Raw genomic sequence first — 13,294 nt, 5'->3', positions numbered from 1 at the left:
AGAGGGCAACTGAAGTGAACTGAGGAAAGACTAAGCAGCTGGGATCCATCAAGCAGGGAGAAAAAGCTCAGGAGGACAGAGTCCCAAGCAGAGTGGGTAGAGGGAAAGTGGAACAGATCTGTGCCAGGATAAAGTAATAAGCAGGAAATCAGTTTTGAGTACCTGGAAATACTGGCAGGTACTAAGTGTCTGAGATGTGCTGTCAAGTGAGGTTGCAGGGGTGGGTGGCAAGTTGAAAAGATTAGACGAATTCGTGGAAAACAGCTGTACACAACCCATGGAAGGAAACAGTCAGGGAAATCCCCTCCAGCAACCTTCATCTGAGAACTGTGCATGCTGGAGGTGCCCCAACACAACCCATGCACAACCAAAAGGAGACTCACCAAGTAACAGCAGAGATCTGCACTGCAGTCATACCAGAACTACAGGGAAATGCATGCCCCGAGCTGAGCCTGAGCTCCCCACTGCTCAACCCTGAAAAGTTATCTTTCTCTTCCACTTTGACACTTACAGAAGTAATTAGCTACTTTGTTGCTGGGAAAGAGACAGGGCTAAAGGATATGCGACAAACCTGCCAAAAGTGCTCAAGTGTTACTAACAGTGAGCTGTATGTCAGATCCAGCACAGCCAGCTCTGATGGCACAGCCATTACCTGCACACTAACATGGACTTGACTTTGCTACTCAAATCCTGTCTGAAAGCAAAGCCAGGCTCAGTACTTGCAGTGCACTTCACACACAGCCCATCTGAACGGCACTCCACTAAGCACAAGCTGCACGCACCACAGCTGCTCAAGTTTCCAGAGACACCTTGTTTTCTCATCTGTACCATACAGTGCTGTTTAAAAAAGGTTATATTCCACTTCCTTTCTTCTTTTTCCCTGGTCACTCCCACACAGATGTGCAACCCCTGCAGCCAGCTGACATGCATAAGTCATTTCACTTTGTTGAGACAGTTGTTAAAGTTTTTTTTTTTTTTTAAACTCCCTCATCTGAAAACATGCAGATGAAAAGAAACAAATTATAGTAGCCATAAAAAAAGCACATTTTGTTCCTACATCCCAAGCACTGTGTTATTTAAGCTTGCCACAGTGGTATTTTCATAACCTTTTTCCTTGGGACAGAGCATTAGTCATGGAGTATGTCAGAACTTTTCAGAATTAGGCTTTAAGAAGTAAGGGGGAAAGGAATTGCAAAAGGGAGTAATAATGCACAGCCATAAAGGAACAAGCTCGTAAATTAGAAAGCAACCAGCCTTTACTTCAGAACACTTCCACCTCCGCATCTGACATCTGGCATTGCTCCTGCCATTGACGTCTGCAGATCTTATCTTTTTTGAGGAGGATGTTTGAACATCATCTACCAGGAAAGCATTTGTTTGAGCGTGCTGACAAAGGGCAGCTGGAAACACATTGCAGTTGGGGCTGTTACATCTGTTCTAGCTTCCTAGTCAGTTCACAGCTGGGTTCACAAGCTATTGTGCCCCACAGCAACTCTTGGGCTTTAGAACAGACCAGCTCTAGCACTGGAGCCACACATGCCACAGCTGAAGCCACTTGTACTGAGTTGGCAGCAGAGCCAGGCATGGGCATCTTGGCTCAGTCCAGTCCTTGAAGCAGGGCCAGGCAATTCCTGTACACCAAAGTAGCCACTTACAGACCTGGCCACAGCAAGACTTTCCAGTGCATTCTCCACTATGTGAGTAATACAGGAATACGCTAAATATCTCAATAAGCCTGTCCTTGCTCCAGCAGTCACTACAGTGCCTCTACTGCATATTCTGGAGTTTGGGAAGCTTACTAGCTAAGACCAGCTCTGTCTTTCCACACCCACAACACAATAGACCCTCGGATGGGATAAGCAACTCCAGGGGGGCTATTTCTAGATACTCCTCATATTCAGACATGCCAGGGCTGCTGGTGGTGGTCCAACCTCTTTCCCAAAGAAGCCAGGCTGGAACCACAATGATGAAGGAGTTGCTGCTCCCTGCCCTGGTACAGCATAGTGTCAGGTACACGAACGCCTTCCAGGCCCCATGGGTGACACCTTCAGCCAGAAGAAGCGCAGTTATAGACTTCTTCACCTGGCCAGGATGGCCAGTCAGTGACGAGTCCTTTTGGTGAGCACTGACCCCAGGTCCCCTGTTACAGGTGAATCTATCTGCAAGACTCAGTTTGTCAGCTGCAGTTCTGGAATTTTAATAATTCGTTTCCTCAGCTAATCCACTTGCTACAAGAGGGTCTCAATGGGACACAAAATACTGTGACATGTAGAACCAATCAACAACAGACTCTTAACAGCCTGGTACCAAAGGGTAAAGCAATGAAGCCCCCACAAATTCACCACCTCCTGGGCCTGACAAGGAAACTCACCACTCTGATGAGCACCCTGGTGATGGAGGTGTTCCCCAGCACTATTCACCAATTCAACAATGACAGATAACATCACACAAAGTTTGGACAACACCCTTCTTGTTACAGGCAATCGTGTGCCTCCATCAGATGCTTCCATCCCTCCTTCTGAGTTCATGCACGTAAACAGAACGACCCTGCAGACAATAGTTAAATAATTAACGTCTCAAACCAGCTGGTAGTTTCAGCGATACTGCGTTCAAGCAGGAAACGGCAGAATCATTAAGGTTGGAAAGACCACTAAGAACATCCAGACCAACCGTGGGCGCTGACCACATCCCTCAGTGCCACACGAGCCCTTTTCCGGACGGTGACCCCGGCCAGGAGCTCATCTCCCCCGCAGCCCCCAGAGGGGCCGAGCGAGGCCCAGCCGCGCTGCAAAGCATGAGCCAAGAAACGAGATGCGAGAAGCCCCAGCTCCGCTGGGAACACGGGCACGCACCGGGCCGGGCAAAGCCAAGCCAGGGCTCCGTGGCACCGCTCCCCACCCCACAGCCTCCTACCTGCGCTCGGTACCGGCGTCGCCCCACCGAACCGCACACCCGCGCACGCGCACCCATCAGCTTCCCGACTCCACCCTGACGCCATCTTGCGCCCTGGCGAACGAAGCCACCCCTCCCACCGCCATCTTGTTCGAGGGCAACTCGCGGTATAGGGGAGGAACTGACTGCCTCGCCGCCTTATTTGCATTAGCCTCGCCCCGGAAGTGGCTTCCACAGTGGGACGGGCTCCCTAGGGCCCTTCTAGCCAGGGCACGCTGGCTGCTCTATGGTCTGCTCGGAACGCGGCGTGCCTGGCCTCCAGTCGCCATGGAAACGGCGAGCTCTGTGTGCGCCCTCCCCATCCTTCCGTCATCAGCTGCATGGAAACACCTTCCAACGCTCGTTTTACACTGCGTTGTCCAGAATATAAGAAAAAAAGAGTCCGCAGTTGTCTTCTGCGCTTCCAGATCAGATCTGAGGGCTCTCTCTGGAGCCTGAGGTGCACACATTGCCTCGGCCTCTCCCTGCAGCCCTTGCTCTGATCCAGCACCGTTCGCTGCAAAACAGCGACGAGACCCCAGCCGCTGCGTTCAGAGGCGCCATTGCACCCTGGTACCTCCTGCTGTCCTTGTATGGTACGGTTACCACAGCTTCCCAACCACGTTGCTTTTAGGAACTCGTGGAAGCTGGGCAGTTAATTGCAGTTTTTGTAATTAAGGAGGGGCGTGGAGGCGTTCAGCCCAGCTGCAGCCCATGGAGGCAGCACAGGTGCTCGAGATTGGCCCGCAGGACGGCAGAGGTACAAATGTGAGCTGAGCCCTGGCTCCCTGTTTTCTACCTATGAGGTTCTTTCCTTGAAGCTGTGTGCCTCCTGTTAGCTTTAGCAGCCTGCTGATTTCCTTTTGCTCCCCACCTGGGCACTCAGCGTGGGAGGAGGGCAGGTGCTGCAGCCCTGGCTACGGCTGCATGCTTCAGCGAGGTGTGGTGCTGTGCCTGAGTCCCGTACCCGGTGTGTCACAGATGTGCTGGTAAGAGAAGGCTGTAGAGGGGAAGCTGGCTTCCCTAGGTCAGGTTATCCTGCTCTTCCTGGCTCTTGATTCAAGTGAAGGCATCATCTTGGCTGTTTTTTTTTCCTCAGGGAGTGAGTACACTCAGAATCTTATTTCTGCACTTACCTGTATACTGAAGACTTAACTATGTTGTAGTGGCAAAGCAATACTGCTGCTATGAGTATGCAAGTGAGCAGTTCTGAGCTTTGTTTGGGCTATGTTTCCCTTTCACCTCTGCAGATTCTCTGTTCTCTAACAGAGGCAAGTCCACATGCAGTGGTACAACTGGCTTAGGGTGTTGATTTATGGTACTGCTCTAGCCTGTAACATTCTGAGTACCTCCTGGTTGTGAAGGATGCCAATTCAAGTTATTGTGGTGATAGGATACAAGCCCTTCAGTTAAGGAAAATGACATAGATCTCTCTGAATGTTTGTATTCTTGGAAACAGGGCTGCATTTTCTCTTCCATTAAAAGAAAAAATCAATAATGCTACTTGTCAACTATGTTCTGGTTGTCCAGAGGCTTACAGCAGGAAGTTAGGAAAGTTTTATATATTCTGTAGAATCCTAGATCTACAGAAGCTGTAGCTGCTTGCCCTAAGGGTGCAATAACAGCGGTATTTCCACAGCTAACTTTATCTCAGAAGCTTGAAGTTAAGCTGGAAACATATCATGGGTGTCTGAAAACATGTTTCTGTAAGAGAAGCTTGTTTTATGAGCTAAAAGAATGATATGTAGTACAACTCCAAATTCTGGAAATGATCTGTTTCTTTCCCTGTCTGGGCACTGATACTATGGAGAGTCCACTACAGTGAGTTCTTCTTTCCTTCTGTCTCAACAATGCAACTCCTATGTAGGCTGCAGGGAATGCAATGCCAAGTGTAGTCAATACACACAAAGCTGAAGTGCAAGTGGCTTGCTGTCGTGTTGGTTGCTAGTGTGCAGCAGCAGAGGAGACCTACTGCAAGCATGAAGTCACTCTGGAGAAACAGACTCAGGCCTTTGCAGCAAGCCAGCAGGCTCTCCCAAGAAGACTTGTAGGGTAAAGTCTTGTAATCAAGCAGCTGAGAGAGCAGGATGGTGCAAAAGTTTAAAAAAAAAAAAAAAAAAAAAGTGTTTAAAGCACATTACTTTGCTATGCAAACTGTCTATGTACAATAAAGAGGTTCCTGTAAGTAACTGGAGCTAGGAAAGGGGGCCAAGGATGAAGCTGGAGAATTTGTTTTGGTGTGTGTAAAGTCAACAGCTGTGGTTGGATAATTACAGGATTACAGGGGAGTCTGAAGAAATGCTTGGAGGGCAGAACCTTGAAAGGCCTACCAGACCATATCAGTAATGCCATATAAGGCTGAGATTGCCTAGGTAACGGTATCAGGAAGAGTAGGTTTGGTTATGGATGTAGCAAAACTGAGACCAATGGGGAAGGAGTGATTAGGGGTGGATTTATTGTTTGGGAGGAGATCTGCTGGAGGAGCGGAGGCATGAGCAGGGCAAAAATGTGAGTACTGAGAGAAGAGAAATTAGATCTTAAATTAGATGAAAGAACTAAGGAATGTAGGATTGGCTAAATGTAGGAGTGCAGACACCTATGAATGGTGGAAGAGCCTGAGGACCCAAACTTGCTGGGATGCTGGAATAGCCCAGCTCCTTGGACAGCCTACTGGACTCAGGCCCCAGTCAGCATGATTTGGTGTGGGAGGGCAAAGCGAAGGAGTGATGGTGGGAGGGAAGGAAGATGCACCTGTAATTCAGTGTCTGTAGTGCGTGGTTTGTTAAAGCTTCTGATGAAGTCTTTAGTTGTGCACAGAATGATACAAATAACAAAGAGTTACTAGTAGTATGTTGATGATGTTACTGATTCTTCAACTGACTTACTGGAGTGAGCAATCCGTAAAAATTAAAGTCTCTTGGATCAGTTTATTGGAACTGTAATCTAAATGAGGAGATCTAGCTCTAGCAGGGACAGCAAGGGGCTCATCCAGGATCTCTCAGCTTGGAAGCTTGAACTAACTGATGTTGAGACCTTCTATCTGAAGAGGTGTGTGGATGAAGGAGATGGGCAGCAAATGAACTTTATTGTGTGCCAGCTGCTCTTCAACATGGAAGGGACCCTTAGGACCATGAATGCAATGAAGTGCAGATTAAAGAAAAAGTGCTTGAAAGCAGCTTTTAAAAACAGGGATGTCTCTGAGAGAGGGTTTGGGTAAGAAGTTGGTGGCTTCCAGGAAGGCAGACTGGGTTCCTGAGATATGGAACAGAGACCTGAACTCAGCTGAGGAAGATGGCTCTGATGCCAAAGGTGCCTACAGGGAAAGTGAAGCTGCTGGTGGGACTTTCAGTCACCCAGAAACCAAGCCATGGGGAAAGGAGCTGTGCAGCAGCAGGAAGAGAAGCGGATTGGGGTGTGTGTGTGTGACCAGCATTGGGAAAGCTCCCCAGAATCTATGTGGAGGGATGAATGGCAGTAGTGTTTAGGACTTGCCCTGGTTGTGAGTGGGGCTGGCTCTGGGAGCCCTGCTGATGCAACCCTGAAATGTGCTTGCTGCTTCAATTGCTGGCAGTACAGCTGTTCTGACACTGTGTTACCCAGCAGCTGCAGCAAGAGGAGGAGGAAGAGGGGTGGCTGTTCCAAACCTCCCTTAGCCAGCTGCCTTCTGACTGCTATTTGGGCAGAGGTATGCGAGGGAGTGGCTCTTATCATCAAAGTCAAGTAAAGGCTTGCTGTGCAATGATGAGGACTCTTCCTGATGCTTTGACCTCATCTGGAGCCTGGGCTTTGCACAGACATTTCTGGGAATGCTGCTTTGAATAGCTGAAACAGATCTGCTTCCTCTTCAGAAGCTCTTTGCAAGGGATGACAAACATCTTCACTGCTATTGCCATGGCTGCCAGCGCCAGCTGGAGCCCTCTTTGTGGTACACTGGCGCTGTCAGAGCTCAGAGGAATCTTCTGCCTTGCTGCCTGTCCTGCAGAGAAGGTGAAGGTGTCTGCTGCCTTCCAGCTTGGAAAATGAGATAAGCAGAGGCTGCAGCACTCCTTGAACCCAGATCCCACTAAAATATCCTGAATAGGTCCTCAGAACAAATGTGCAAAACTGCCAGAATTGGTGGGTTTCTCCTGATTCTAGTAATAATGTCACATCTAATCTTTCAAACCTTGTCCACTCTGTAGATCTACTGCTCTCTGGGGTAAATGTTAGGCTTTCATTCCAAGTACCTGTGTGTCTCTGCAAAGCCCTTTTGTGCCTGGTGGCTGTTCTCAGACCACTTTCAGTATCAATTCTCTTCCTTCCCGCATCATTGCCAGATACTACAAGGGAGTGTGTCAAACAGCCTCACCCCTCTTCTGAGAAGTGAAGGCTGTATTCTCTTGCCCCACCAAGTTTCCATCCAGAAATATCTTACAATAATTGGTGTGGAGGGGCACTGTGTAACAGCTGCCTGGAGGCTGATTGCTGCTACATGCACTGTGGCTTCCCAGGAAATGTGTGGTGCATATTTCTGCACACCCACGGTGATATCCAGGGCACAAGTTTGAAGCAGCAAGTTTCTTTTGAGTTGCCTGCATCGTTTCAGCTGCTGTGCTGCATCAGCTGGGGTGCCCGCCTCTCCTGCTGCACCAAATCCCTCTCAAGATGCTACAAGAGTTCATCTCTTCCAGAAAGTACATCTTTGTGACGCCTCAGGGATGATGTGGGAACCTCTTGGGAAAGTATTTACTGCCCCTTGGAGGGCTTTGCTGGAACCATGTGGGTTTAGTGTTGTCTTGGAGAGTGTAGCAAAAACCTGTGATGCTGTTTTTTTTTCCTCTTGGGAAAAGGGGCGAAACACGAAAGTGCTTGCAGGATGAAGAAAGCGTGGGAATTTGTGCTCCTAGTTAAAAATTAAGACCCAGAAGGGCCTGCTTGCCTGCTCTGTACCAAGCTGTTGTGCTTTACTGGAATTCCTGTGTTGCTGCCAGGCACGTCTGGCTGAGTGAGAGCATTCCCTCTGGGAAGATATCCAAGTGTCCTGCCCTGCCAACTGGTCCTGCTCATGGAGGAACCAAGTGTTGTATTGTGCTGCATGGTTTCTGTGCTGCTTCCTCTCCCTCTGCTCCCTGCCTAAGAAGCACCCAAGAGGCCTATCCTGGAGTGAGATTTTCTTCTGAGACCTTGACCAAAAAGAGTGATCTTTTCTGGTGGGCAGGAGAAGGAAATGACAAGGGAAAAAAAAAGACTCATTGCTTTAATCCTTTCTCACAAGCTATTTCTAGCTATCAGGATAAGCATGTGAGACTGTCACCAGAGCTTTGAAGTGCAAATCTGAGCCTGCGTGCTGGGTGCACTGCTCCTCTGGGCGGGACAAGCTGTTGTGATCACCATAGAGTGGAAAACACCACGCATGCTGGGATGCTAAAGTAATCCTGACACTTGGGCAAAATGGGTCTTTTGTAGGGACAGGGCAGAGCTGCCCATCCCAGGGGTGCTGGGGAGATAGGATTGCTCTGCCCCTGCTGCCCGGAGCTGTGTTCAGTCTGAAAGCAAATGCCTGCTGCACCTGTATGCACTGATGTGCACCTTGCTCAGGTCCTGGTGCATGCTAACATGCATGGCTTTGTTGGCTGGGAGCATGTAGGCAGACTTCACTTGTCTATTTGAAATGAATGAGTAGGTTTGGTGGTAGTGTCTCTTTTCCAGAGACAGTGAAGCTTCCTTTAAGTTTTTTCACTGTTTTTTTTTTTCCAAGCAATGCTTTTGTGACTTTGCCAGATGGCAAAGATTTTGCAGAGTCTGCTCAAAAATATAGAGATTAACTGGAAATAACTCATGACTTCTTCATCCTCTTGGTTAGGGGAAAATATTGCTCTTACTGTGCTCATCCCTGTACCTTTGAGGGATGTCTCAGAGAAGTGGTGACAGATCTGTGAATTTTTTTTGTGTGTGTGTGAGGTGGAGAGGAGATCAAGGCAGGAAGAAAGCCAAAAAGGTTTGAAAGTTGGGGTACTGAAACAGCAGAGGACGAAAAGCAGCTAAAGGGAATCTCCTGATCTGCCTTGGTAAAAGCAATCTGCAGACATGCTATAGATGCTTCTGTGGTGGTACAGCGACACAACCTCTATGTTGGTCAGTGCTGCTGTCAGGCTCACTTCTCTCTTAGAGGCTGTGCAGTCTGGCTTGGGTTTGACTGTGTTCCTCGGGTTTCTACAGCACGCACAGTTGTGTTTTCTTGTATCCCAGAATCAAGAAACTGAACAGCTCCCTGAATTCAAAGCTAGCTTTGGGTAACCAAAAGGTGTCCAGCAAAGCCACGCTCTTCTGCAGTGCTAGGAGGTAACTGCTGCTGCTACGAACACAGAAATGCCCCAGGCTGGTAGGGCTATTCAGTGTTATTAGTGGTTGATTCACCACCTGTAGCAAGTAACTGTGTAACGGAGCAGTGAAACAGTTTTCTCTGCACTTGAGCTGCCAAGCATTCTGTGACTCTGTATTGCCAATGTTTTGCGATTTCTCCTTGTGGCTCTGCCTTGGTCAGCTGGCTCTGAAGCAAGCTTTGCTTGGCAGACCAAGTATTTTGGAAGCTGTGGCGTTGTGCTGGGCTCTTTGAGCTGCACCAGGAGTTGCTGGAGTCAGCTCTGGCAAAGCCGGGAAGAATCTGAAGTAGGGTGTTCTCTCCAAACCCAGAGAGTGGTCGTGTTCATCTGGCTGTGACCTTCTTGAGAACCTTCTCATTCAGCTCCAGCCAAGTGGGGCTGAAGCCTCTTCTAGCAAGGTCAGAAGAGCTGGAAGAGCCTGAAGGGGGAAGAACCTTGTTTCTTGCTGGTACCTTTCTTACTGGTTGCTTCCTGCAGGCGACTGCAAGTCCTGGGCACAGCAGTGCCAGCCCCTCCATGCCTCCCCTGTGCTAGTGGGAAGCTGGTGAGTGTTGACGGCTGCTCCTGGCTCAGGAGAGCTGAGCCCAGCTTGCCCTTTCATGCTTGGGACCTCTAAACCCCAGGCAACAGGCCTGAGGATTTTACTGAGGTTTTGCAGAGCTTGACACAAAAGTGGAAGAAGGGAATAGGTAGCAGCCTGAAGAGATAGGTCAGCCTTGTTCCCTTTTGCATTTCTCCTACCACAGCTCCTGAAGAGCAGAGGAGAGAGGTGCATGATGTTGGGTGCTTCCTTCCCACACTTAAGACTTTCATAATAATGGAAGTAGAAACAGGCGAAAAGGAAGAGAAGGGATGGACAGGGGCTGGACCCCTCTTTCAGGGAGTGCTACTTAAATTCATATTTCAGTTTTCAGCACCTGGCTTTTGGTGCCTTCTGGCTACAGATGGTCTAGCCTCCCCTGAAGTCTTACTTGCTCACCTTCCCTATGAGTGTGGGAAAAGTTCAGGCAGGCTGGCACTGGTTCTGAGTGCACTCGATTTGCTGTACCTTCACTCAGCTCTATAGGGTCCAGCAGGACTTTTCTCCAGCTGTGTTTTCCCTAAGCCAGCCTCTGGAAACTGGAGCAGCATGAGGGTCAATGTGATCAATAATACAGGTGTAATGGTGAGATGAGCCACACTTTCAGCCCCTGAGGATGCAAAGCTGCAGACAGGTTGGAGCAGGAACAGGACAGCACCAGGCTGCTGTGGGACAGAGCTATTGACAGCCCCTGCAACTTGCCCAGGCAGCTTTGCAGATTCCCCTGGGGCTGGAGCACTCTCTGGGTTATGTCAGCTGTCAGCACCCTGCTCGGGGTGATCTACTTCCAGGGATGTGTCCTCAAGTGTGGTTGGGCATGTGATTGCTGCCCTGGAGCTCTCCCGGCTGCTCTCAGTCCTCATCTTGTTCTCCCTGTTATCTCTTCAATTTGCTTCTTTTTGTCAGCTGTCCTGCCTGTCTGAGCAGGTAGTGTTCCCACCACCATCTCGCAGTGCTCAGGCTGCCTTGGTGCAAGAGGCCCAGGACATGGTGGCTGCTCTGCTCCTCCCAGACACCTACTGTGCTAGGTAAACCTCAGTCAAGGCAGATACTGGTATTACTGTATTACTTGAAGCAGCTTGAGCCTTTATTTTTAAAGGGCTATGACAAAGTAGTGTAGATTTCTTTTCCTGTATTCCTGTTTGGGGAGCTGGAGGTTGTGGTGAGCTCTGGCTCCTGGGTTGCAGCTGCATGAAAGGGCAGAGCCTGATCCAGGACTGTTTTGCTGTGCAGGAGTAGGGCTTTGGTTCTGCCCTGAGGGAAAAGCAGGCTTCAGCTTGTAGCAATTTCCTGGGGGCTGCCAAACCTCCTGCTGGACTGGAGGAAAGCACTGAACAGAGGAATAAGTTTCATTTACCCTCTTGCCTAAGGTGAGAGTTGCTGGCCTGTGGCAGCTCTGTAGTTAAGAGTGAAGGTTCTGAGCAGTGGGGAAAAAAGCTTGTTGCTATGTGCATTGTCTCAGCAAGCTGTTTAAAACAAACACAAACCCTAAGTGCGTTGTATGTGTGCATTCCCTTCCTGCTCTTGGGGGAGAGAATGAGTCATGGGAGGACATTGCTCAATGCCCTGGAGGATGATCTGGTCCTCTGAGGGCAGGGTGGGGACAAGTTGAGCTGTGGGCCGGAGTTCCTCAGGATAAATGCACCCTTGAACATGAATGGTAGCCAGTGAGAACAAAGTGAAAAGCCTCTAAGTGAGGACTTGCCAGAGGAGCTGTGGATGTGGACACAGACCTACCCGTTTGTATGATAACCTGCATGACTGAGGAGATCCTTTTATTCATCTGTTGATTTGCATACAGTGCTAGGTGCATCTGCCTATTCAGCTTGATTTGGGAGCATGTAACAATGTTATGTTTCTTCTCTTCCACTCCTGTCCTCACAGCTGTTGAAACTCAGCAACTGCTCTGGCCAAGTATTCCTCGAGTAAAGCCCCAGCTCCTCTACCATGTACCAGCCTGGCTTTGTACCACAGGATTATTGTCCAACCATGATCCCATCTCCTCCCTACACCTACCTACCGCTGCGCCCTGGGAGAGCGGAAGACCCAAGCAGCTCCACGATGTTCCCTCCCATCTACATGCACAACTTCTACAGCCGCCCCATGACCTTTGTGGTAGACAGAAGCAGCTATCCTGACTATGCGGGGAGTCAGGTGGAGTACCACCACTTGTACAGTGCCTCCAACCCCTACTTCCATCCGTACTATACCTGGCATTTACCCCCTGTGGTCACTGTCCCACTGTATAATCCCTATGCAAACTACAATCCCTATGCTGCCTACCAGAGGTCAGACCATTATCGAGACACGTGGCCAGATGGCTTCACCATGAGAGGGGAGCTTCAGTGGGGGAAGCTTGGGAAGGTGTTTGGACCAAGGAAAGACCTCCCAGAATTTGTTAAGGATGATCTCCGAAGGGTTTATGGCACCTACCCACGGACCAATGTCTCCATCACCTACCGGAAAGGGGAGTTCTTAGTCAAAGCAGACCCCAAGGTAGGAGAGCAGGAGTACACAGTGGAGAAAAATGTCATCCAGAGGGCTCTTACCCCCAGTGCCAGTGAGGCAGATGACAGCAGTGAGGATCGGAACAGGAAGAAGAAAAAGAAACTGAGACGTTGATGTAGTTGGTCACACAATAAACAGATGCTCCACAGCTCCAGGGAGCCAGCTGGCAGCTGGGAAGCAGCTCAAGCAATGGGTGCCACTGCTCCTCTGGGCTTTTAACTCTGTGTCCTCCACAAGCTTATGGCAGCTTCACCTGTTTGATACACAATGCCTGTCTTGTGAAGAAACCACCTAGCACTTGTCTGTCTGTCAGATCAGCTCTTCAGTCCTGGTTTTGGAACACATGCTTGCTTACCACTGATTTGGTTGGGTGGCCACAGGCTGGGACGGGATTCCCAGAGAGCAGCCCTTGGTGAGATGGCCCTCTTCCTACACTGTCCAGGGGAAGGTGCTGGGAGCTGGATCCCTTCCTGGCACTCACCCGAGGGGATCAAAACTGGATTTCCTTCAAGTTGAAGGCAGTGCAAGTCCCAGAGGGGAGAGGGGTTCTCTGGAACTGTAAAGGGTAATTGTCTGCATATCGTCACTGCTGTTTTATGGCTGTACCATTGTACTTCTGGTGTGATGCCTGCACACAGCACTTTGCTGCACTCTGGCAGAAGATCTCTGTGTCCTGATCCTCTTACACTTGGTAACCTGGTGCTTGTTCCTCCTGGCCATGTGTCCTGGCTGAAATGGCTGCCTGAGGCTCTCCCCTGGGTCTGACCCAGCTCTGGCTGGGGGTGCTGCCTTGCTGCAGATAGCAGAGCTCTGTGTCCTGTGGCACCTCCACAGCTGCTCTCCTGGATCTGAGAATGACTTGCTTGCAAACTTGTGCCTTTTAAATGATTATAAATAAACAATTCAAAAAAGA

At 49.6% G+C, this 13,294-nt stretch overlaps 2 protein-coding genes across 13 annotated transcripts in view; one reads left to right on the top strand and one right to left on the bottom strand.

The window, feature by feature from the left end:
* SLC68A1 (solute carrier family 68 member 1) overlaps positions 1 to 3,561 on the bottom strand; it is a 13,416-nt gene extending 9,855 nt beyond the window's left edge. For 2 of the 6 annotated variants that reach the window (XM_031597575.2, XM_031597579.2), the window contains exon 1: positions 2,914 to 3,065. The gene's annotated coding sequence lies outside the window, so the exon portion shown is untranslated. Of the gene's footprint in view, positions 1 to 2,371; positions 2,548 to 2,913; positions 3,067 to 3,508 lie in introns of those variants that run through there. The other 4 variants (XM_090145421.1, XM_090145420.1, XM_031597576.2 and 1 more) reach the window with 4 other exon arrangements.
* Positions 3,375 to 13,294, top strand: C8H10orf95 (chromosome 8 C10orf95 homolog). Of its 7 annotated transcripts, XM_031597586.2 has the most exons (3): positions 3,718 to 3,920; positions 10,780 to 10,901; positions 11,758 to 13,294. In XM_031597586.2, the coding sequence occupies exon 3, from the start codon at positions 11,821 to 11,823 to the stop codon at positions 12,493 to 12,495; it is 675 nt and encodes a 224-aa protein (XP_031453446.1). In that variant the 5' UTR covers positions 3,718 to 3,920; positions 10,780 to 10,901; positions 11,758 to 11,820; the 3' UTR covers positions 12,496 to 13,294. The 7 variants fall into 7 exon arrangements, with proteins under 7 accessions (XP_031453450.1, XP_031453449.1, XP_031453446.1 ...); XM_031597590.2 differs by lacking the exons at positions 3,718 to 3,920; positions 10,780 to 10,901 and adding an exon at positions 3,375 to 3,527; XM_031597589.2 differs by lacking the exons at positions 3,718 to 3,920; positions 10,780 to 10,901 and adding an exon at positions 3,612 to 3,691.

This window comes from Phasianus colchicus, chromosome 8 (assembly GCF_987193195.1).
Source record: "Phasianus colchicus chromosome 8, bPhaCol1.hap1.1, whole genome shotgun sequence".
Classification (NCBI taxonomy): Eukaryota; Metazoa; Chordata; class Aves; order Galliformes; family Phasianidae; genus Phasianus; species Phasianus colchicus.
Note: the sequence above shows the minus strand (reverse complement) of the source record. Positions and strands in the feature narration are given on the sequence as shown.

Bases quoted from the DNA above. Each gene is read 5' to 3' on its own strand.
- C8H10orf95 (XM_031597590.2), top strand. From the start codon at position 11,821: ATGTACCAGCCTGGCTTTGTACCACAGGATTATTGTCCAACCATGATC.